Source organism: Diplotaxodon limnothrissa, linkage group LG5, assembly GCF_057381915.1.
Source record: "Diplotaxodon limnothrissa isolate DT_005_m linkage group LG5, D_limnothrissa_male_GT1.1, whole genome shotgun sequence".
Taxonomy (NCBI): domain Eukaryota; kingdom Metazoa; phylum Chordata; class Actinopteri; order Cichliformes; family Cichlidae; genus Diplotaxodon; species Diplotaxodon limnothrissa.
Genome location: NC_140600.1, coordinates 36,564,010 through 36,590,245, shown reverse-complemented (window position 1 = coordinate 36,590,245; position 26,236 = coordinate 36,564,010). Strand labels below are relative to the sequence as shown.

Below are 26,236 nucleotides of genomic sequence, written 5' to 3'. Positions count from 1 at the left end.
AAATCGCTTTCATTCAGACAAAGAGAAATTGCTAGTTGTAGTCAACCATGACCACTAACGAGAAGCTAACAGGCCTTGGCCTTGGCAAATTAAAAGACACTTTAGAACATTCAGCTCCACTTATTAAAAGTTGAAATGATTGTATGTGTATATTTGAGCCTATACGTATAGTTGACCCTGTGTGGATTACAGAAAAAACAAAATAAAGCCAAATTCTAGTTGTTTAAAGTCATTAAAGATATATGCTGTACAATCATTCCACCCTCAAAAAAAGAACATTTCAAAGAAATAATTAAAAAGCCCAAAATGACCTTGATGAGTTTGTGAATCTATTCTGATATATGTCTACTTTATGATGTGTACTACTGCACACATGCAGCCCACCTCAACATAGGAGAGAATGGTGAAGTGATTATGATATTACTCAAGCTGAATACAACTCTTATAATATTTTAAGATTTACTATATACTATATTATACACTATAAATATATACAATATACAGTAAATTACACAATATAATATATTTTACAATATTGCAACGGATCTCAGTGTTACTTTGCCTAAAAGCACAGGGGACAATGACTCAGATTAAAATGAATCTTTTACTTACAGAGTCAATAATACTGAACAGATCTTTTTCAGGTAATTATACAAAACCCTATGGTATAAACTATGGTATGAACTGTATGGTATAGTTTAGCTTTATACTGATCTATACCCTGACTTTAGGGCTGTTCGATATATCAATATATATCAGATGATGATATAAAAACATCTATCTTTCATTTTACGCTATCGTTTGTTTCGTGGTGTCGCAAAATAAACTGTTTACGGCAATATTTTTTCATCGTTTTGATGGTCACTGTAGTGGCTATATTAATTTCGTAAAGTTCTCTCTTTCTCTTATATTTTATATAACCACACTATGGACAGACAAGTGCCTGTTTTTATTTGTTGTGGTTAGCAACAACGACGGTAACAGCATCGCGTGTCCGCTTGTTTATGTTCCACATAAACCTTTCACAATAAAGCTCAAGATCCTGTTGAGACCTTTCAAAATAAACAGAATCACGTGAAAGAGCAGATCATTTACGGATGAGAATTAAAAAAAGAGCCGCCAGGTGTTAAAAAATAAACCTTAGACTCAAACGTTAGAACAGGCTTTTCCCCGCAGCACGCTGTGTAATAAATACTCACAAAGAAAACGGCGGCCTTTACAACTTATGTCTAAAAATATATCGTTTCATGCATCGGTTAAAACACTCGACTCCAGCTACATGATGCGCAGCTGGAAACACTTCCCGCAAGTCGAGCTGCCCGAGATTCACATAATTTACAGAAAATGTTAAATTTTTGTGATTTATATCGTTATCGGATGATAGAATTCTTATATCGGGATATGAGATTTTGGTCATATTGCACAGCCCTACCTGACTTCATACATTCGATTTGCTGCAGAATTATTTCCAACAGTATCCAATGTTAGTTTTTGTAATAGGTATTGAATTTCAGCCCTTGAATTCAGCACTTACAAAATGATGCGTGTGTTTGCTTTGAACGCGCATCAATTGATAGTTTTCCCAATTACAAATAACTGTCCTTGGGTAGTGATGAGGCTCACTTTGTCAGAGCTGTAGATAGACTCTCAGTGTCACTGCCTATTGTGCATCACACATAATGGGTCTTTGTGAAAACACATTGTTCAGGTTTACAATTTACATAATGCTTTCACCTTGGCATTTGTATCCTTTAGTATGTGTGATACAAAAGAAAGCACTTGTACCACACACAGCAAACAGGGGCAGGGATAGCTCAGTAGGTAAAGTGGTCGCCCCATGATCGGAAGGTCGGCGGTTCGAACGGCTACCCTGAGGTACCCCTGAGCAAGGTACCGTCCCTACACACTGCTCCCCGGGCGCCTGCTTAGTGGGCTGCCCACTGCTTCACTGAGTGAATGGGTCAAATGCAGAGAAAAACAAGTAATTTCCCCATGGGGATCAATAAAGTATCCATTATTATTATTAAACCACACAAATATTGCACAGGTAAGGTCAGGCAGTCTGTCTGGCTTTACACAGCACAGAGACTAACAGGACTATTATGGTCCATGCTTGTCTTTCGCACAATACTGTATATACAACAAAACAGAAAAAAGGCTGTTTGCCACAAGTCAAGCTGGGAAATGTCTAGTTCAGGAAGTTTTAGGTCGACTAGCAAAACATGTCATTTGACTCCTGACCAGGAATCTAACCATACTTTATTTAATTTCATTTTAGTTTAGGAAAAAGGCAGAAGCTCGTGACATTTGCAGTGTAGTTATCTGTAGTAATCTGGTGCAGCATGACAGCTCCCACACATGCTGTCCAATCCAGTATTTATGGTTTTCTCAATGACTCAATGATAAACAGCATAATTATTTTTGAAAATAAAAATTATTATGTCACTAAACATAAATATTTGTAGTTTCTAGACAATATAAATCCTGATAGACGGTAAAAAGCCATTTTTCTATAAGGTTTTAAACTCTATGTGTAAAACAAAACTTCCACATATAAATTAAAGCCATTCTTTGGTTCATCCAGCAGCACTGATATCTGCACAAACAATATCACTTTCACCAAACGGTACAATTCAAAGTCCTAACTAAAGCTAGGATATGGCTTTTGTAGTCAAATAGATAAATAAAACAAATGGTTAAAGTGCAAAGTTAGTTACTTTGCTTTGAATTAGAGATGATTTCCTGTAGTGAAATCATCTCTAATGATGATTTCACTACAGTGTCTTTCGTCTTGAACTCATCTAACCTTGTGCCTTCATCTCGCTGGGATGTAGGAACAGGTCATGGTCGGTCAAGCTAATGCTTGTGATTCCTCCAAATATGCCACTTTGCATTTCAGAAGCTCCCCACAAGTAGCTCTGCTAAAAGTACACTGATGGAAGCAACGGCAACCTGCACAGAGCTGATGAGCTGGGCAGCAAGTCAGACACATGAACAGCATAGAACATCTGGTCAGTTTAAAAAGAAATGTTATGGAAATGTAGACTTCATTTCAAAGAAGATCTCAGCAAGGCGGCATTTCTCTATGAGGATGGCCAACTCAATAACAAATGGTAAGCTGACTGGTCTGCAATAGGATGTTACACAAACTTTTCTGCTTAACGCTTGTTTTAGAGAATAAGAATATCACAATTGTCAGATTTCATAATTTCTTGTCTAATCTAATCAGATCATTACAGCAGACACAACCAGTGTCACCTTGTGACAGTGTCACTCTCACATGTGAGGCCTCCTGTTCTTAATCAATACAGAAAAATTAAAAGGGGAATTCGTAGTTCATAGCACCTATTAGCTTTATTCCTTGATAGGAATAAAGATCAGTGTAGGTTAAAGTAATTTAATGTTGTAAATACAATTCTTAATGTCTATTTATTAGGTTTATAAATATGTATAAATAAAAATTTATTAAGGCTAGTAGGCTACCCCCCAGCAATCGGGGCTGTACAACATAACTATATTTATCAAATGATGAAAGAAAAATGTCTATCCTTGTGGTCATTATATAAAATTATAAATTCACTACATTTACAGACATTATTGTAATAATTGGTTAAAGAATTGGTAAAATTTCAGTGAGTAAGGCATTTTTTTAGAGTTTTTCCTTATTTTTTAAGTTGATCAAATATTGTAAAAGAGCTGAAATAATTAATGAAATGTAGAGTACATATGTATTTTTAATAAATGTTCAAAAAGTTCTCGATTCTCACTTGTTGATAATTAGAAAATACATATCTTTGCGGTCACATAAATCAAACAATGTAAAATCCAACCCATCAGTTCTAGTATAGTAATAGCATCTTTCAATGTTTCTCTAAAAAAATCCAACTCATAGAAGTTTCAAAAATATTCACAATAACTGGTTACCACCAGTTATTGTGAATATTATTATCTTAAGTCCATTTTTCACAATTTATTAAATTCTTGAAGACTCATATAAACTTTGTCTTTTTATCCTGAAGTTTAGAGTCCTGCATTGCTTTCACTGAAATCACATGAGGTGGGAATCTTTTCACAGTTGCTGTGGAGAGAATGAAAAATGACAGAGGCCAAAAATGTTTTCAATACATATAAAATGTAGGTATTCCTTTTAGACAGACTTAAAACGATAGGCATTTCCTTTAACGCGTTTCCTGCTCACTTGAAAGTTTTTTATAGTCAAAAATACATTTACATTACCCATGTGAGTCACAAAAACCATTAAAATTATTTTGTGTCATGTCATTTCTTTCCAAAAGCACATTTTCCATTTACATACATAGCATTATCTACAAAGAGAGCCTGAGGGAAGAATGCATTTTTAGGAATTCGTAATTATTCTTCAATTCTGCTTCTTTAATAGAGTAGTACACTCGACCAAACTTCGGGAACACTTTTAAGTTCACCTTGCCATTCATGGCACAGAATCTCAGCGAGCTCGAAGGAAAGATTAAGAGCAGAGTGGAATCATAATAAAGGTGACAGAGGATGCCTCATGGGACGCTTTGCCTCCAGGCGTACAGAAGAAAATCTCACTTTATAATGCAGTTAAATTATTTCACGCTTGCAAAGCATTTTTTAACTGAAGCTTTAGCTGTGCATACGGAGCTCCTGGTTTAGCCCCAATTAGCAAAAGGAAAATTTGTTGAAAAAACTGTAGAAAAGCTATTGTTTGTCCTCTGAAAACAATCAAACTTACTATTTATTCAAAGATGATTAGAAGTCATGCCATAAGAGTGTGGAGGTGGAAAAGAGTTGTTAGTTAATTGGAGGGTTATGAATAGAACTGTTTGTTTCAATATTAGTAAAAATGTTCAAATGTTTTGGTTGTGGCAACCTAATGACATGTGGAAACTTTTTTTCCCATGAATTTACACTGATCAAAAAAGAAACTACAAGATGTGGCTCTGCATGAGCTGTACATCCCTTGCACAAATACAAATCTATTATCTGAGCATCTACTTGTGTATTGCATGTATTCAAACAGTGTCTTCTTATTTGGAGAGCTCTAACTAAGGCAAACAAAACGCCATGAATGTTTGTGCTGATAGATAAATGCTACACTCCCCACCATTAATCACACTGGCAGTTTCAAATAAGCTGTAGCGTACTGAAGTATGGGGGAAGGCTGTCTTAATGCTCATTTGAAATTCAAAGTGGTTTTCATAAATTATTCAGTTTATTAAAATCATAAGCAACTCTGTTATAATTCCACAAACAAAAATACACATATACCACAACGTGTAACTGTGTGTGAATGCATTTACCTGTGTCAGTGTGCGTGTGTGGGGGTTGCATATGTCTATTACTCACCCCAGCGTCGTCATGGTGACAATAGTGTACCAGAATGAAGCTGGGATGCTGGTGAACTTGCTGGAGCTGGAGCCCTTCTCTGCATAAAACATGACCGTGGCAAAGATGATGATGGCCATGGTGAGTGAGAAGAGGAGGAAGCCCAGCTCCGAAGCGCAGCTCTTGAGTGTATAACCCAGGATCCGCAGGCCTTGCGAGTGGCGGGAGAACTTGAAGATACGAAACACTCGAAACACACGCAGTGTCACGAAGGCGCCGCTGACATCCTCGTTGTTGGTCATCACTAGACCAATATAATATGGCAAGATAGCCACCACGTCGATGATGCTCATCACAGAGCGCATGAAGCGGTAACGACTAGGTGCGGCAAACAAGCGCAACAGATACTCCACGGTGAAAATCATAACACAGGCGGTGTCCATGCAGAAGAACGCAACAGTGTAGCGTTCGCCACATGGCATGTCTTTCTGATTGGCAGTAGCACCACAGGGCACGGTCTCCACCACATTCGTAATGACCGAGACAGCAATGAAGAACCCAGTGACATAGTAAAAGACCAGGGCCATGGTGGAGGTGTGGGGGTTTTCAAAGGCGCGCCACATGGTCTCTCTGAAGTTCATGTTGGGCATCTTCAGGTCCATATTCTCTTCCTGATCATCCTGCAGCCGCTCTAAGTTCTCCCTCTTTCTGTCCTTGTATTCTTCATAGCAGCAGTCACCGATGATCTCAGGTATGATGCCAAAGAAAGTCAGCTCCTCATCATAGGCCGAGATGCACTCGTGACGAGGATAATGGAGCTTTCCCGTTCGGTAAAAGTTGAGAATGCTTCTGAAGGCGTCAGGGTCCCGGTCGAAAAAGTACTCCTTGGTTTCCTCGTTGTAAAAGAAATCTTTCTCAGAACTGCCCAGTAGGGTGTCTGGGTAGCGGTCCAATGTTGTTCTCCAGGTCTGAAAACGACGGCCGCTGACATTGAGGATGATAAGTTCATCTTGTTTCTTGCTGTTGTCTCTTGGCGCGATAGGCATGGGGCAGTTGGCCACAGGCATCCAGCCAATTGCTGCAGCCCTGGCAAAGGGGAGCCACGCTGCTACTCCTGTTGCCATTGTGAAGCAAAGTCTTCCACACCTTCAGACTTAACTGCCCTGAAAATGATCTGGCATCTGAAGAAGAAAACACAAAAAAGGGAATGTGGATAATTAACAGCAACACATTCAGTCTTCAACCAAATGACCAGTGCTGACCATCAAGGTGCTGTGTACCATCATGCCTATTCTACTATGAGTTTCAAAACATTTTTCCTCTCTGTTAAATCTCCTTTCACTTTCAGCAGTCTCTTGTTTAAATATCTGAAAATGTCATCTATACAAAATGCCACCTGAGCTGCTAAAAATGGAAAGAACAGCTAAAGGTGGATGTAAAAGTTTGTGTGAAATGTAAAATCTGATTTCTATGAAAAAAATAAAATGTGCACGAGTTCGACTTAGACCACAATGAATTGGTATGCATGTGAATCAAATGACTCGCCTTTTGTGTCCAAGCCTATGTCGAAAAGGAACAATTAGATGTACAATTTAACCAGCATCAGCGACATTAAGAAACAACTATAAGGCTTCTGTTCTGAGCAGCTTCATTAACTATCCTACGGTGAAAAACAGTGACAGCCAAACCTGTTGAATCTAAATAAGGAGGAAATCTACTTCAGAGTTCTCCATGCGCTGATAACGTTACGCGGTTTTCCCTGTTAGAATTTTAAAGTACATAAATTACACAATGACCTGATGACGTTTCTTTACTGACTTGTATTACCTGGTCGAGTATAAGCAAACATCTTGTGTCCGTGCACGTTATACTCAAAACGTGACAAAAAGTGATTCTGAAACGTTCACGCCTTAGAAACACCGCTTTTCGCCTCCAGCGCACGAATCGCACAACTTCCCCAACAAACGCATTTATTCACCTGATAAATGCAAATTTCTAAATTTATATCAGCCCTTCCAAAGATAAGAACTGAATAAAAGGGTCGGCGAAAACAGGAATACTCACAGAAAAGGAGATGGAGTGGAGGAGGGAACAAAATCCCAACTCTTCCAAACCGAGTCCTCAGTTGTAAGTGAGAAAGGATGAGCTCGGATCCATCCAGCGAGCTGAGGCAGCGAGCAACACCTCTCTTCTTCACCTCGGTCGATCGGCAGACTCCCGCACCGAGCAGAGCGAAAAAACTGAAAGCAGCAGAATTAACCGCAAGACTCTGAAGAAACGGTCTGTGTCTGACGGATTCTACATCCTGCCTTCTTTGATTCCCCGTCACTGTTTGAAAAAGTGAAATGTGATGGAGAGGAGACGCACGCTTCCCTTCCTTCACCACAAAGTACAATGTACGACTCGCTCGCTGTGCCAGCTCCGTGTCATCAGTCCTCCTCCCCTCTGCCTCACTTTGCCATCATCTGTGACAGACTTCAACTCACTTGGCACTTCCAGTATGGTGGTGATGCACTGTAAAGCAGAACGTGACGTTGTGATGCAGGAAACTGGACTTGATCAATCAATCAACTTTAAATCCGATTTAAAATTTCAAGTTATGCATTTGTTTACTCATTATTATTTTTATAATCTCAAAATGAAAAATAAACCCTGTTGGCAGACAAGAAACTTCTATTCTTCTTCTATTATTATTATTATTATTATTATTATTATTATTATTATTATTATTAGTAGTAGTAGTAGTAGTAGTAGTATTATCAATAATTCCCCTTTGCACATGTTTCATGCCATGCAGGCCTAATGTTTTACACCCCGCCTTAACCTGCTTGGTACCCTTGTTAACGTTTGACCTTAACAAGTCCCTCATCTAAATGATCAAATCGTCCTTTCACAAACAAGCAAACAAACAGCTCGGAAGACTTCCTCCAAGCTGAAGAATTATAGAAACTCTGCTTTTGCCTTTTCCTGTGGAGATGAAAAAATAAAACCTTGCCTTACAGTGTCAAAGGTGTGCGCCCTCATCTCCTTTTATGAAGTCAGTTATATTGCCACTTGATGCGTTGGCATGCTGCTGACAGTTTTCTCGTGGACAAAATATTTGACAAAACAGCGGTTGTTTGGAAGGAATTTAAAAATACCTCTGTCTGTGTTGTCTGAAGAAATGTAATATACTCCCCCCCCCCCCTTTTTTTTTTTTTTACACAAATCTGCTCGAAGGTATAACGGTTAGATTGTTTCTCTGGCATAACTTTCATTTTGGAACTGTTCCTATACCAAATGTCAAGACAAGATTGTCAGCCAGCGGTAATTCATCGATTAAGTGTTTGCTGGGACATGACAGATATTCAGGTTTTTGCACTTTTAAAAAAGGGGAAAAGTTTGCATTAGAAAGCAGGAAGGGTAGCGGGAAGGTGGCAAAAACACATCTAACTTTTACCTCGAATGTTGGAACGTGACTGTTGCTCAAAGCCACTTTAAAGTTTTATTTTAATTTCTTGTTTACTTTCATTTTTTATTTATGGTAGGTGACATTTTGGCATATAACTGCTTGTTAGGGATAGGACAACAACGTGTTTTGAGTTAAAATACAGCTTTTTACTAAATTAAACACACAGAGCTCAGTGTTTGTTTTCAGGTACTACTTTCCATCATGAGTACAGGTGGGACACCCGTGGTGCATATTATGCAGTGATTAACACAGCAGCTAGAGGTCACTTTAAAACATCACCATGTACTCTAGGACGTAATATTAAAAACTGCTGTCTTGTATTTCCATTTAAACGATGTTAAATTACCTTAAAATGCATCGTGGTGTAAAGTAATAAAGTGCTGTTACATACAGTCATGTGAAAAAGACTTTTTACAGGACCCTGTGCAGCCCTTTGAAAGCCTGGGTATACCCCATGATTCAGTAGCTTGTATTGCAGCTAAACTACATTTAGCTGCAATAATTTGAAGTAATAAATTTCAGTATGACTTTAACATGCTTTAACATCATTATGGAGGAATTTTGCCCACTTTTCTTCTAAATGTTGCTTCAGTTCATCAGAGTTTGTGAGCATTTGTTTATGCAAGTCCCACAACAGCATTTTAGGCCAGTTGAGGTCTGGATTTTGACAGGGCCATTGCTGCACCTTGATGCTTTTGCAGCCATTCTGTTGTAGATTTGCTGGTGTGCTTGGGATCATTGTCTTCTTGTATGATCCAAGTTCAGCCAAGCTTTAGTTGCTAGAGAGATTGCCTGACATTTGCCTCCTGAACACTTTGGTAGCCTATACATGGTTAACTGAATGACTCCAAGGTGACTAGGTCCCATGGCTGCAAATCAAGATTCAAATTGTCATCCCTCCACCAGAGTGCTTTGTGCTGATCTGCTCTGTATGTTTTCGTCAAGCTTGGTGCTGCGTATTATGGCAAAACATTTCCACAATGGTCTCATCTTTCTGAAGGACATCTTTTGATTTGTTAAGATGCAACCTCGCAAACCCAAGCTTTATGGCATGCTCTTTTAAGAGAGACAAGGCTTTTATTGGAAACCCTTCCAAACAAGCCATACATATTCAGACTTGTTCCAGTTGTATTGTTATGAACTTTAAGATCTAACATACTAGCTGAGGCCTGTAGATTCTGAGATGAAGCTCTTTATTTTATTCATTGAATTTCATTCTAGGATACTGGCATACATTAAACACAATGTCGCATTTAGACCACAAACAGTCCATAAAGGAGTGTTTTTGTAATGTAACAGCCTTACTCTTTCATCCATGCTACACTACGTGATTTATAAAGAAACGATATTGGCGTTGCGAAAAACTAAAAGTCAATTACACGTTCTGAATAATGCAATATGCCGAAAGAAATCACCTTAAATTTGTGCCATTTGATGACTCATTTGATGATGAGTGGTAATTTCAAAACACATAATTTGGGCAGACTTAAAATACAAGCAGTAATGCAAAAAGTCCTCAGTAATAATCAAAACAGTGTGATGCAGTTTATTATACCTTAGTGATGCATATTCCTGGAAGAATTTTCTATTAAATCCAGACAACCCAGCTGACACAGAGCAGACTGTCCAGATATTTTTGTTGGTACATAAAAGCAAAGTACCGCATGAACAATTTAGAGTAGTAGCTAGCTAAAATCACAGGACACCTCTCATTATGATTTTTTTTAACACAGTTAATGTGAAAGAAATACAGGGCAGGATTATAATGCAGTAATCCAATTGTTAAATGCTTTTAACTATTGGTCTCTTATACTGTACAAGAGAATAACATTAATATAAAGCAGCACCAAAAACTCCATCCTCTATAATTTTTCCTCAAATAAGCCTTCATCTTCAAACTGTGAGCCAAAGCAGAGAGGGGGTGTCAAAGGAAGCCCTACAGAGCCTCGCCATCAGCTAGGAAGAAGCAGCAATCCCCACTAGCTACTTCTATCTTACACTTTAATCCCAGGCAGCATGGTCTGAACGTATAGACGCCTCAGGGGACTGCTGGGGCTGGACGAGGAAGGCCTTTGAATGGATGGCCTTGTGTGTGGCTGTTGGAGGGGAGAGTCAGAGGGAGAAAATGAAAGGGAGAGAGAGGCTGTGTGGCTTTGGTATTAAGACAGATAGGCTATTGATGGACTCCAGTACATTCAGATATTCAGATCAAGTTCTGCCACATGATGTACAACATCATGCCCAGGATTTAAAATTTTAAGTTGCATGGATTTTTCACACAGGGGTTTGCTTTTGTTTTATCTACCATGTTATGGTGCTGTGGCACATTTGTAAACCAGTTTTCCAATTTTCCTGTATAAATCTGTAAAATTTAGTGTAAACATAGAAGTTTATGCGTTGTATGTTAAGTGATATGCACACCAAGTCAAATAAAATGTAGGTAAATGTGCACTATTCCAAAATCTATCACTGTTCCCTGCATAACAAAGACAAAAATAAATAAATAAATGAAAACATTCAGCCTAAAAATAAAGACTAATGCAATTGTTATCATTGTCTGCATCAGAATTATATATTAATATATTAAATAATTTGACATACTATTACCTCAATCTGTCAATTGCCTGATGATTTCTCATACTCTTTACTGTGACACGTTCAAAGCTTTTGGGTGCCATCTGAACTTTAGAGAATACATTTACTAGCAATTTTTCACAGTACTTTACATTAACTAGTGACAGTAGAGACTTTCAAATATTCACCAAAATATAGGATAGCGGGAAAATGTCGTTTAAAATTAATTGTGTGGATATTTTTTTGACAAAATTGCATTTTTGGCAATGTGCTCTTTTTTTCATTGATAAAATTGTAACAGCATATTAAGGTTTAGTTTAATCTTTGTAATTAGATTAAAAAAATACAGGTGCATTCAGACTATATGCGTCATACGTTCCAATCTTTCACAATGACTGGGAAATATCTTAAATAGTTAATTGCCCATAAGGCTGAGTTTTGAAGGTTTTTCTCATGTCACTGTCCTTCACCTGGGGCAATGCTTGCTGAGTGCATGAGAGATATTTGTATGTCATTTAGTCTTTTTATAGCCCCTTATAAAACAGAAAAAACAATCTCTACAAGGGTACCACATTTATTTGGATTGATTTAAACTTGAGTGTGTGTGTGTGTGTGTGTGTGTGTGTGTGTGTGTGTGTGTGTGTGTGTGTGTGTGTGTGTGTGTGTGTGTGTGTGTGTGTGGCACAGTTGTTGGTGACAGATGAGCTGTTCTGAGCATTTCAGAACCTGCTAATCAGCTGCATTTTTCCCCACACAACAGAGAACGTTCTAAAAAAGAGAAAATATCCAGTGAGCATTCACTCTGTGTGGGAAAATGTGTTGTTGATGCCAGAGGTCAGAGGAGAATGGCCAGAATGCTTTAAATTGATAGGGAGTTAACAGAAACTCATTAGAACCAAGAAATACAGAAGAGCATCTCCAAATGCAGAAGAGCATCTCATCTCTAAATGCAGAAGAGCATCTCTAAATGCTAAACATATCAAACTTGAGGCAGATGGGCTACAGCACAGGTGCCACTCATCTCAGTTAAGAACAGGAAACTCTGGATAGAATTTACACAGATTCACTAAAACGGGATAGCAGAAGATTGGAGAAATGTTGTTTGGTCTAATAAGCTTCAATTCAATTCAGATGGTAGGATCAGAATTTGTCAGAAACGACATCAAAGCATGGATCCATTCTGCCCTGTATCAGTGGTTCAGGCTGCTGGTAGGTATGATGTTGTGCGGGTTATTTTCTTCACACACTTTGGGGCCATTAATACCAACTGAGCATCATTTAAACACCACAGCCTATCTGAGTATTATTACTGACCATGTCCATCCATTTTTGACTGTGTCCCCATCGTCTCATGGCTGCTTCCAGCCAGATAGGGCACTGTTCCACATCATCTCCGGCTGGTTTCTCGAACATGGAATGAGTTCACTATACTCAAATGGCCTCCATTCACTAGAGCTCAGTGCAAAGAGCACCTTTTGGGATGTGGTGGAATCGGAGATCACGGATGTGAAGCCAACAGATCTGCAGCAAATATGTGATGTTATCATATCAATATGAACCAAAATCTGAGAGGAATGTTTCCAGCACTTTCTGAATCTATGCAATGATCCAACTCATCCAACTCAGTACTAGCAAGGTGTACCTATAGTGGGCAGTGAGTTAGTTTCAGGTTTGCATGGACATTTTTTTCTCTGTACTTCAACTGCTGTATTAGTCCACAAGGAAATAAAAATAATTCAAGGTCTCAAACACATATGAAGTATTATGTGTGCAGAAGTCGGCTGAGACGATGGTCACGCTTGCTTTAACATACTAGAACTCTGACTTCACCTTCACGGTCAGAATACACTTGAATAAATGAAATGATTAACAATGTCATCTTCATTTAAAATGAACTATTATCACCTTACAGCCATTCTCACTGATTGTTGGTTAATAACTTATGTTTAGGAATAAAAAAAAAAGAATCATTAACATAAATAAACAGGTGGTAATTATGTTGCGTTTGAATCCAGAGAATCCAAACTGCTTAAATGAAATTATTTAATATAAAAAGTGTGACAGAACATTTTTATTCATTGCTGCAGTGATCCGAAGCTCACAACAGCATTTGAGCTTTTATCTGGACTTTTTTTTTTTTTTTTAACTAGCACAGCCTACAGCTTTCACAGACATCATCAGTGAGAATTTTACTGCCTAAAAGGCTCAAAAACATTTATGATCTGAAAGAAATGAAAAGGAAGAAGTTACAGGACTTGTAAACATAAAGCGGCTATGTCACACGTTCCCTTTAAGAACTGGTGAAGATCAAAGCAGAAAAGGGGAAAGAAGCACAAGCAACACAACTCCAGGTCAATGCAATTTTGCTAATATGTTGCAGACGTATGAATATATTTAATTATATTACTATACTTGCATTGTAGATATGTATTTGCCTTTATAGCATATTTAATATTTTGTGTATAAGCCCAGCGAATGCACATGGAGATTAACTGTTAGCAAAATCTAGTGCAAGGCAACTTTTCTCTTGTGAGATCAATATTTTAGTGGATGGTTCCTGACAAATAATGAATAAAACTAAAACTATTCACATTAGCTTCATGAAGTGATGATACATTAGTGTTGTGTTGATAGGCTGCTAAGAACTCTATCAAAGGGAAAAAATTGATTAATGCATGATTGAAGCATCAAGGATAATTGATTTTATTTTTAAAAGGGATTATTTGCATCCATTTACTTTGTGATGCCATGATGAAAACCAATAACATGATATTTTCATAGTTTACTCTGCACCATCTCACACGGCACAGCTCATATACATAATATCCCTCGATATATGACCCATGATGATTGCAAATGATTTCATTTGGACTTTCTGCCAAGCCTCAGTCCAATGAATATTAATCATGAGTACAAATGTTGTAAATATAGTGGTTTTAATGTCCCTCTTTATTTGGTAAAACCCTTTCTACAGCAATTACTACAGCCATTTAACATTCATTACTGCAAGATGCATGGTACTGTTATTCAAGATACATGCAGTGGAAATTCAAAATGGAATAAAGGCAGATATTTCTTCCTTGTTGAAGTAAAGAAACCCTTTTTAATAGCTGTTAGAAAAAGAGATACAATAGGTTGAAAGGGGGATTGAAAAAAGGTAGCAGTCAAATCAAATCAAATCACTTTTATTGTCACATCACATGTGCAGGCACACTGGCACAGCACATGCGAGTGAAAAGGAAATAAAGGCAATGAGGTGGACATGGGCCAAAGGTGTTTTCTGATCAGTTTCAATGCATGAACAACTGGAGAAGCAGAGCAAGAAGGTAAAACATGTAGAAAAGATAGTGAAATCGTGACTATGCCAAATACAAAGATTGCATTTACAAAGGAGAGAAAGCAGCTCAGATAATCAGTTTGCTACAGAGCCAAAAAAAGAGAACAAAAAACAATGTGGGTGTGGATTAATAAATTCACAGGGACCCCAGTAGCCTTGATTGTACTTGAGTAGTCATCTTATGACTCACTTACAAAACATCAAAGCCCACCCCTCATTATCCAAAACATAAAGCCACACTACAGAGTAACAAGCATGTGAATCCCGTTCATCCAGCCTACTGCAGGGATGCAAAGAAAATGCACAATCTGAAAAGACTCATCAACTGCAGTGTTGACCAACATCTTAGGACCGGCTGCTGTGTAGCAGCTGCTCATGAAAGCCCACCACTCAGAGAGAAATGATTTTGACTCTGGGAACCTCTTAAGCTTTGAGCAGCAGAGCAAATAAACACCACACAAAAATCCTGCGTGAAATTCATAACAGCCAATAGTGCACGCACAAAACAGATTCAAATCAGGTGGGGGTGGGATGAGGAATTCAAATGTAAACGCAGTACCCCGCCATAAGGATGAAATGGTGAATAGAAAGCTTTGTGGCAGAGTGTTAAAGCTTGTTTGTCAACAGCAAATGGACCCAGAAAATGCAGGTGTGTTAAAGTAACAGACAATTTAAGCAATTAGACACTAAAGCATTGATGGCAGTCGACTCTAATGGTGATGCAAATGATCCTTTCTGAAGGTTGTTTGTTTATGACATACTTCTGTGGATATTTAGTGGTAAATTTTACATTTGCATTCACCCATGTTTTTAAATTATATACAGCCTATGGAAAACCCATCAGCAGCAGGGCTGACACAGACCCATCTATTGATGCTGTAACTGTCACATGAATAACTCCAACCCACCATTTAAAGGACAAAGCCAACTTTGCAATCTGAAAGCAAATGTGTGAAGATGCAGAGCACTGCGTGTTTATGTGGTGAAAAAGCCCCAGCAAAAGAGACAAAACCTTGTACTGTACAATAGAGAAAATTAAGAGGAGATATAGTGATTCTACCATTATATTTCATTGCCCTTCAGAAAATCGCAACGTTATCGTAGTTCAGTGCTTTAATTAAAACTCTAATGAGCACACTGGATGGTCCAAGAACTCCAAGGCTGATTTATGACAAAGTTATAAATTACACAGAGTAATGAATATTTTCAATTATAGCAGTCCTGGCTGACAAAAATCATCAGCCTCAGTGCGTTCAAATGTGACAAACCTCACTCTCTGAAAGTTTAGCGCGATTTCATGTGAGAGGCACAAGAATTTTCTAATTCTTGTCTTGTATTACAGCAACATGTATGCCCACACACACACACATAAAAACGTGCTGATAGATGAAAATGCTAAAACAGTAGGATCTTATAGCCCAACCTCCTGTTGGGTTACTAATCGTCTGCATCATAATAATATGTACCAGTTCCTCAAAAACATCAAAGCACTAAGCATTATGACTTTAAATCTCACTTTTCAAAAATGTGCTAAAATACTCAAAAATGTTGATATTAGTGTTTGAATTAGACTTAAATGCAAAATAGCAGATTATTATGTATCTACACGTTTGACACACACTGACAAACATCAGCATGTGTGCAAGATTTCATAGTTTTCTAATAGTTTTAACTATTTCACTCAATTCCACAGACGTGAACCTCATGGTGGCTCACCAGAATAAATCAGAGGAAAAAATGGATGCAAGTTTCATATTTCATGTGAATTAACCTGCATCAAAGCAGTGAGCTGACTGGTCAAGAGACCAACATTATGTTCCCTTATTGTTCAGTCATACTAGCTTAAAAATAAGTGACTGCAATCACCTTGCAACTAGTTGCCTGGTGGTCGGACTCAGACTGACTGCAAATATACAATACAATGTATTACAACAGCATTAGATAAAATCCTATGCAAACCTCTGCAACGGCTTCCAAATATGTCAAAAAATATATAAATATAAAAATATAAAAAGTTGCATAAAACACAAAAATATAAAAAACATACAAAAATTCTAACAGAAATTCTGCACATTTTCACATTCTGCAGGAAATCACGGCACAATGCATTCACCTAAAAAAATGCACTGTTCCCAGCAGTCTTTAGTGCAGTCATGACCTTTGAATAAAGAATATTTTTAAATCTTTTTGTCTGTGTTTTAATTGCTCTGAAACATCTGCCCGAGGGCAGCAGTTCAAATCAAAAGTGTCTAACTTGAGAAAGGTCTTTTATTATTATTTTTTTTTTTTTTTTGAGGCAGCAGGAACTGTAAGTTCTTTTGTGTAGTTACTGGGAACGGGCTGAATTAATTTTTTTCTCATCTAATCGATAACCAGTTCCTAGATTTTGATTGCCATCCAATTTACAAATGGATACAATGCCAACATGTTGCAATTGATCTGAGTTAGACTGCACCGATGTGCACTACTCACTTGCATTGCATGTCTGTGCAGTAGGGGATTGAACTACCTTGGTACTTCATGCTGTCTATATTCCTACATAAAAGCAAGGTTGCCAAGTCTTTACTGTCATTGTGCAGCAAATACGTCACTTTTCATGGAGGAATTTGGGGATTGATGTTTCATCTTAACGGGTGTCTGGATGGACTGGATGGACTGGAGTATACTGATTTAATGTGAGGGTGAGAAGACACATGGCTTAAACTAATCACAGTAGACAAAACCAGGGAAGCAAAACCAAACACCATAAACACAAGAAGAGGGGCTGACAAAATAAAACAGGAAGTAACAAAACATGAGAACAACCATACTGGGGGAAATTAGCAACTGAATACAGGAAACACAGGAAAGGCCAAGAATAAAAAAACAGGAGACTGTAGCATAAATCTAGGCTGGTAAGAAATGTTGTATTGCTAGATTCTGCATTGTTGATACAGAAAAAAAGAGAGTGGTTGTTACCTTGATTTATGGCAAGTTTCTGACCTCTCTATAAACAGCTGTGTCTCGAATGTGAACAGGGACCGCTATCAGCTACTTGCAACCTAAAAAAGAAATTGTAGAAAAGCACAGCAACACTAACTTTTGTACTTTCTGAAACTGTCCTTACATCAAAAGGACCATCGCCGACTGAAAGTTCAAAATAAAAAGTGTGTGTTTGAAGCAGATAGAGAAAAAAAGAATGAAAGAACGCGAAAATCAAAGAAAGCGATACACTAGCGCCAGTGTTTGAACACTCTGACCAATCAGGCATGGGTCAGTGGCCATATACTCACAATGAAAAGGAAGGTATGATGTTGTGATGACATTTGGATGATATTTTCACAGACCGAGTTAATTTTAGCATGAAAGCTGCATGAATGCTCTGAACTTAATCAGCTTTAAAAGTCAAACACATAAACAACTAAAATGTATTACTTTGATGAGGGCAGTGTCGAGTTCAAATATTATCCTCTTCTCTAAAACAGCGAGCGTGGTTACTTTCCTGTCATTATCGAGTCATTTATTTAACACGGTACCAGACTATTTCGTAAAAGACTTTATTCTGTGAAACACTTACTGAGGATACATTGCTGTAATTTTACAAGATGATTTATAAATACACATTTTAATTCACACTTTACTAGAAATATGCAGCATTTTTTGCAACTGCACAAAAAATACATTTGAAACTCACTTTACACTACTTTGTCCATGGATATTTTACCTTCCATGACTTCCCAGTACTGACTTGATGATATTACACCCAATTTGCATTGGCTATTATTATACCTCATTTATAAAAGCTCTGTCACTAACCTTATTCTGGAGCATTAATTTCCAACTCAATTAGATTAGAGTGAAGTATGACCGAGTACTTAAAATTTTGAGACTGCTGGATTCATTTTTGGCTGTGTCCATTTTTCTTCCTTGCATGGAATGTGCAATATGGGGGAAATACCTTATCTAAATACCAACATCCCTTTGTCATTGATGCTTAAAATTAAATGTTTTAAAGCCTTGTGATGTCCTTCTGTTACTATTGTGTTCTGATTTATTTTAACTCAGTTCAGATCTTTTGGGTAAAAAACAAAACAACAAAAAAACAACAACATTTTCTCTCATTTGGCTGTCATCTTGGACTTTTCAGTGATCTTTTTACTGATGAAAATGACAGAAAATGGAGCTTATTCTAAGGATCTTTTCCATAGTGAACACTGAAATTATGGCCCGCTATCAAGACTGAAATAGGGCACTGCACAAAAATACCCACGGCAAGAAAGACATAAACAAACAATCTTCTTCAACTGGTCTGATTGTGCCTTTGAGACAATCTGTCTGGTGAGTGATAATGGCAAAGCTAGAGGTAAACACTGCACTATATGAGCAGTCACAGCCTGCCATTTCACATCGAGAAAAAGAATTACTTTACTCACCTGAGAAGTCAAATGGCATTTATTTGAGTCCAGCCACAGATTGTACTTAGCACAAAGACCTTGATGAGTTCTAAATATCTGGTGATGGTTACTTTTACTTGTTGCTCATCTTTTAAAGAGTTACAGAAAAAATATAGTTTCACATTATTTGTTAATTTCTTGGAGTATCTGATCAGATTCTGTTTTTCTGACAGGAATATACCCCTCAAATCCCCTCAAACGGGTCTTTGATTCAGAGAGGGGTGGAGACATGCTTTGAAAGTCCTCCAGGGTTTATGTCTCTGAATCAATAGTGTCACCATTTCAACATAAAAGTGAAAAGTGCCCGGCTTTCAGAGGAATACCCCGGCAGGCTGGCAGGGATACTTCCAGCCGCTCAAAAGGTAATCTAGCCTTTGTGCGTTGCTGACCTACAGCAGACAAGAGCTTCTGGACATCTGGACTCACAACTCCAACAGTTTTATCGCCGATCTCCGACTCATCCCAGAGATCTCCAGAACACCGGAGGCTGCCCACTCTCCCCGGCTGGGCGGAAGTGCACGCAGACGGCGCCGAGATCGTAAACAAAGGCGAGGTAGGCGCGGAGGGCTACGGGCTAAGCTAACACCACACCGGCTGCCTTTACCCAGTATTTTTCTCGCCAATGTCCGTTCTCTGGCAAACAAAATGGATGAGATACGGCTCTCCATCACTAACAACAGACGGATTATGGACTCAAATGTCATGTTTTTCACCGAAACATGGCTGAACAACAGCTGCCCGGACAATGCTATCGAGTTAGCAGGACGCCACACACACCGAGCCGACAGGCTAGCAGATGACTCCGGCAAGACCAGAGGTGGAGGTTTGTGCATTTATATTAACAATGCTTGGTGCATGAACTCCACTACTACTGAGAGTCACTGCTCACCTAATGCGGAGTTTTTAATGGTCAAATGCAGACCTTATTATCTCCCCAGAGAATTCACTTCGATCATACTCACTGCCGTGTATATACCCCCCGACGCTAATGCTAGGTTGGCCATGAAAGAACTTTCTGCAGCCATTAACAAACACCAGAATAAACACCCCGAGGCTGCTTTTATTGTTGCTGGCGACTTCAACCACACCAACTTAAAGACAGTCCTCCCCAGATTCCACCAACATGTCTCCTGCCACACCAGAGGAGACAAGACTTTAGACCATGTGTATTCCAACCTGGCTGGAGCCTACAAAGCCACACCCCTCCCCCACATTGGACAATCGGACCATCTCTCCCTGTTCCTCACACCTAGGTATTCACCACTCATCCAACGTGTGAAACCTGCTGTGAGGACAATTAAAGTGTGGCCAGAGGGGACAGACGCAGTGCTCCAGGACAGATTTAAAAACACAGACTGGAATATGTTCACCCACACAGACCTGGACCAGTACGCCTCATCTGTACTGGATTACATCTCCAAAACCACAGACAGTGTCACCACCCAGAAACGGATCACCATGTACCCCAACCAGAAGCCTTGGATGAACCGGGATGTTCGTCTCCTCCTGAAGGCCCGCAACACTGCCTTTAGGTCAGGAGATGCACACGCCTACAGTACAGCCAGGGCTAATCTAAAGAAGGGCATCAAAAAAGCCAAACACCATTACAAAAAGAAGGTAGAAGAACACTTCTCCAACTCCAACCCCCGACGCATGTGGCAAGGACTCCAGACCATCACAGACTACAGGACCACCAAACCCTCCCCCGCATCCTCTGATGTCTCCTTCCTCAACGAGCTCAACAACTTTTATGCTCGTTTTGAGCGAGGGAACCCCACAACCACAACCAAAGCAGACATGACGCCAGACCACCAACCTATGACTCTCTCCCCCACCGATGTAGGAGCGGTGCTGAGCAGGATCAATGTCCACAAGGCTGCAGGCCCTGATGGCATCCCCGGGCGTGTTCTCAGAGCGTGTTCTGGGGAGCTTGCAGGAGTGCTCACAGACATATTCAATCTGTCCTTGGCCCACGCTGTGGTACCGGCCTGCTTCAAATCCACCTCCATCGTCCCGATACCCAAAAACTCCAACCCATCTTGCCTCAATGATTACCGCCCAGTAGCACTCACCCCCATCATCACTAAGTGCTTAGAGCGACTGGTCCTAGCACACTTCAAATCCTGTCTCCCCCCCACCCTGGACCCCCACCAATTCGCATACCGCCGGAACAGGAGCACAGAGGATGCAGTCTCCATCGCAATGCACTCTGTCCTCTCACACCTGGACAACAACAACACCTACGCCAGAATGCTGTTTATAGACTTCAGTTCAGCATTCAATACAATCCACCCCTCACAACTCATCAGGAAACTGACAGACCTGGGTATCAGTTCCCTCATCTGCAAATGGTTACTGGACTTCCTGACCAACCGCCCCCAACATGTCCGGCTGGATAACCGCTGCTCATCTACCATCACAATGAACACCGGTGTACCACAAGGCTGTGTGATGAGCCCTTTCCTCTACTCCCTCTTCACCCACGACTGCAGACCTGCTGATGGTTCCAACACCATCATTAAGTTTGCAGATGACACCACGGTGATTGGCCTCATCAGTGACAACGATGAGGCCGCCTACAGGGAGGAGGTGGATCGTCTGGCTGAGCGGTGCGACAGAAACAACCTGCTGCTTAACACCGAGAAGACCAAGGAGCTCATCGTGGACTACAGGAGGAATGCTGACCCACATCCACCCATCCACATTAAGGGGACGGCTGTGGAGCGTGTGAGCAGCTTCAAGTTCCTGGGAGTCCACATCTCCGAGGATCTCACCTGGACGACCAACTGCTCCAAGCTGGTCAAGAAGGCTCACCAGCGCCTCTTCTTCTTGAGGACTCTGAGGAAGAACCACCTGTCCTCAGACATCCTGGTGAACTTCTATCGCTGCACCATCGAGAGCATCCTGACCAACTGTATAACAGTCTGGTACGGGAACTGCTCTGCCTCGGACCGGAAGGCGTTGCAGAGGGTCGTGAAAACTGCCCAGCGCATCGCCGGAGCACCACTTCCTGCCATAAAAGACATCTACAGGAAGCGGTGTCTGAAAAGGGCTGGGAAAATCATCAAAGACCCCAGTCACCCATCACATGGACTCTTCACCCTCCTGCCCTCTGGGAGGCGCCACAGGAGCCTCTGGACTAAGACCACCAGGTACCGGAACAGCTTCTTCCCCACAGCTGTCAGACTCCTGAACTCTGCCTCCTGACATCTGACCCACGTTAAACTCATGGACTGAACATACACACACCCACAATGGACAACTGTACCCTCAAACACAATAATAACATGGACTGAACCACCACTCACAACCACTAGCACTTTATATAGCCTCTGTAGAAACTATCTACACCCTCACTTATCTTAACTGCACTACTGTATAGCTCTGTGTAAATAATCATTCTGTACATTCGATAATTTTTAATCCTACAACTGTTTACAACTTGCATAGTTCCCATTTCTGTATAGCTGTATATCCCAGATTCTGTAAAGTTATTTATTTCATATTCTGTATAGTTTTTCATATTTATATCCTGTTCATATCCTGTACATAGCTTGTACTCACTACAGCCTGTACATACTTATAGTTATAGAATATTCACAACATACTTCATACCGTGTACATTATAACATACCATAATAGACCCATTTCTGTAATATACTCACATATCTATATTATTGCTAATATATATTGTAATATATCTATATCACTAAAGCACTTCTGGATGGATGCAAACTGCATTTCGTTGCCCTGTACCTGTGCATGTGCAATGACAATAAAGTTGAATTCTATTCTATTCTATTCTATTCTATTCTATTCTATTCTATTGATTTGTCAAAGCCAAAATTGGTGGTTTGGATTGAAGGACAGAAGGGATGTATATATGTATTTTATTTTCACCCATTTAAAAATGCACATTTTAAAAAACGTCATTTTAAAAGCAACTGATTTGCATGAAACTGACTTTTTGTGTCCAAGTCAGAAAACAACAGCAAATTTCCCAGATTGAAAGTAAAGTTTGATGGAAATTTTCATAGAGAAAGTTTGTGGTCCATGACCTGGTTTCATCCATGTTTTGAAACTAGCCCTGTGTCTCATGCCCCATTTACCAAGCCATGTCTGACACTCTTAATTGTGCAGTGTAGCACATGAATTTGGACAGGGTACTTAAATTCATAATTTCAAAACACGTTTTAAATGTCTTTCTCTCTATATATATATAGATATATTCAGCGCTTAGGCATAATATCACTAGGGATGGGAATCGAGAACCGGTACTCTACAATCAGTTCCAAATAGTTCAATTCCTAGGAATTGTTAGTCTGTGTCAGGATGAGGTCGTGGACGAAAGAAGGAGGACCCAAACGCTGGACTCACAGGTAGGTGAAGATTGGTGTTTTATTGTCAACGGAGTGAACAAACAGAACAGAAGTAGGAAACGGCTGGCCGGCTGGACGACTGACTGAATGGATGAATGAAAGACTGACTGACAACTGACCGGCTGACCTGACGGAACTGAACAGAGGACAACCTAACAGCGGCGAGAACAACATCACAATAACATCAATGACACGACTGGTTGAACTGAGGGACATAAATACACAGGCTGAGTGATGAGAGATTAGAACCTGGTGAGTACACAGCTGAACATAATGACCTAATGATAAACGGGAAGAGGACGGAACATAATGCACATGGACCAAGGCTAACACAATAAAACAGGAGGTGAAGCAGACAGAATATAAACAGTGAACATGAACTAAGAATACTGGGTCAAAGACCCAGAAACCCTGACAGTCTGCTTGCCTATCAATCCAGCTTGTTTGTTCTAGTTGCACTTGCGGTACAATCAGCTGAGTTCAATTCATGTGCTGGAGGAGGAAAATAGTGTCACACTCCACGGTCTACAGCGTGGATATCGACATTGTACTTATATTGCACAAAAGGATGGGAGTGTGATGCTAAAGTGGAAACTGCATCCAGGACAGAAACACCCGTATTATGCCGCTTACCGAACTTTTGAATCTTTGCGAACACCTGCAAAGACAGTATGCTAATGCTAAGCAAGCCAAGAACCTAGCGTGATGATAAAGCTGCGTAAATGCCGACACCAGCCCAGTAGCCAGACCCTGAACTTCAACAGGTAACAAAGGCAGTGATGAGCAGTCAGCCTGCGGCCTCCGTTTCTACCTGTTCATGTTTTTAGAGTAGAATCACTGTGGTGACTGCTTTGAAGTGTCTTTGTGCTGGTTTTCACCTTTGCTTTGTGCGGTTGGCTTTGTGTTTATAACTAAATACAAAGAAAAAGATTGTGTGTTTCCTCATTAAAATAGGGATTTGTGTCGGTGTGTGGGACTGTAGCCTGTAGGTTTATATTATTGGATGGTGATTATGAAATAATGTGTTTCACATCATCTTATGGAGAAACATGAAATTAAAGAGTAGTATAACGAGTTACTTTTTCTTTGGAGTAATTAAGTAACGTACTACATTCTGTGTTATTTAGTCATCATAGGCATGAATGTCGTCGTTTTGGAAATTTGAATTATATTTGAAATGTTCTTGTGATTGCATCTTTAAAGAGTGTAAAAACAAGGACTGGTGCACATTTTTGAATTTATTTTCTCTATTTTTTTATTTTTTGCTTTTCTCTAATGCAGACATGGTCAAAATTATACACACAGGTTCAAATATACATAAATACATTATATACAAATATACATTGTAAGCTCAAGCTTACCCTTAGCTGGAAAATTGTGACTGTCCACAATGGACTGAGAGGGTGCTGATGAGGAAAGAAGCCCCAGCTCCAAAATCAATACCTTCAAGCACGACTGAAATTTATAGTTGCCAATATTCTCTGTATTATTGTACTGTCTCTACCTTACAACATAAAGCACCTTGATGTGACTGCTATGTGATTTCGCACTATATAAATAAAACTGAATTGAATTGAACTGACAAGCAAATATACTCTCTGGGAAAAACATTTCATGGTCAGAAGAGACAAAAATGAGCTATCACAATTACAAAGGTATGTCTGAAGTAGTTAAGGTGACTCTTTGAACTCTAACAACAATCTACCTCTCTAATTGTAAGCACAATGTAGCATCATGCTCTGTGTTTTTGCTGCCAGTGGTAGTTCATTGCAGAAAGTGGATGGAATAATAAAGAGGGAGGACTATCTTGAAATTTTTCAACTTCACCATAAATCAGCTGGTTAAAACTTGGACACAGGTGGGTGATCCAATAAACTGGTTTTGACCCACTTAAAATCAACCAGTTTAAATAAAATCTACCAGTTCTGCCAAGACAGCTGGTCAAATATCCAGCCAGAGGCTTGTTAATGGCTAACAGACTGCATGTGAAAAACATGGACATGCCTCTGGGCCTGAAAAGAGAACCCAGTGCATACATTCCATAAACCTGTACTTTTCATAATAGCCAGCAAATGGCAACTTCTATGGTTAGTAGTCTTTGATAGGGTTTTGTAGTCTTACTGAATACAACATGATGTTCATTTAGTGAGTTATGCTCACCATTAAAGTAAAAATGACAAGCTTTATATCAAGCCCACCATTATGATTATTTAAAGTCAGATCTACCCTCTGACTTAAGTCTATAATTTTTACCTTTCTAGCACACAGATAGCAGGATGGCAGCCATGAGAAGTGAACATTGTTCTGCACTCTTGTGTACACCATCCAAATAGTTGGATTTCATCTTATATAGGTATAAGTGCCTTTATCTGCTCTAATGCAAGCTGCAAGCATAACATGTGTAACATGACTAACAAGATAACTTCTTAAAATGTCGATAAATCATGAAACACATTGCGGCTGGAGCTCAGGAGGTAGAGCTGCTAATCGGAAGCTTGGTGGATGAATCCCTGGCTGCTCCCAGTCTGCATGCCAAATGTCCTTGGGCAAGATACTAACCCCAAGCTGCTTTCCGATGCATTCATCAAAGTATAAATGTGTGTGAATGTTAGAAAGAAAGCAGTTAGGTAGGAAAAAGTGTTCGCTTTCTGTACATAGCAGTCATCTTTGCATTGTATAGTATTCTGGCTTCTTTTTTTTTATATTTATATTTTTCTAATATAGCTCTAATTCA

At 39.4% G+C, this 26,236-nt stretch overlaps 1 protein-coding gene across 4 annotated transcripts in view; it reads right to left on the bottom strand.

Annotated features, from left to right (window-relative positions):
- The window catches only part of LOC146632772 (A-type voltage-gated potassium channel KCND3-like), a 105,904-nt gene extending 99,452 nt beyond the window's left edge, over positions 1-6,452 (bottom strand). For all 4 annotated transcript variants that reach the window (XM_085353490.1, XM_085353492.1, XM_085353491.1 and 1 more), the window contains exon 1: positions 5,350-6,452. In XM_085353490.1, coding sequence (XP_085209616.1) covers positions 5,350-6,452 — 1,103 coding nt within the window. The remainder of the gene's footprint in view (positions 1-5,349) is intronic.
- Between the last annotated feature and the right edge of the window lie 19,784 nt (positions 6,453-26,236).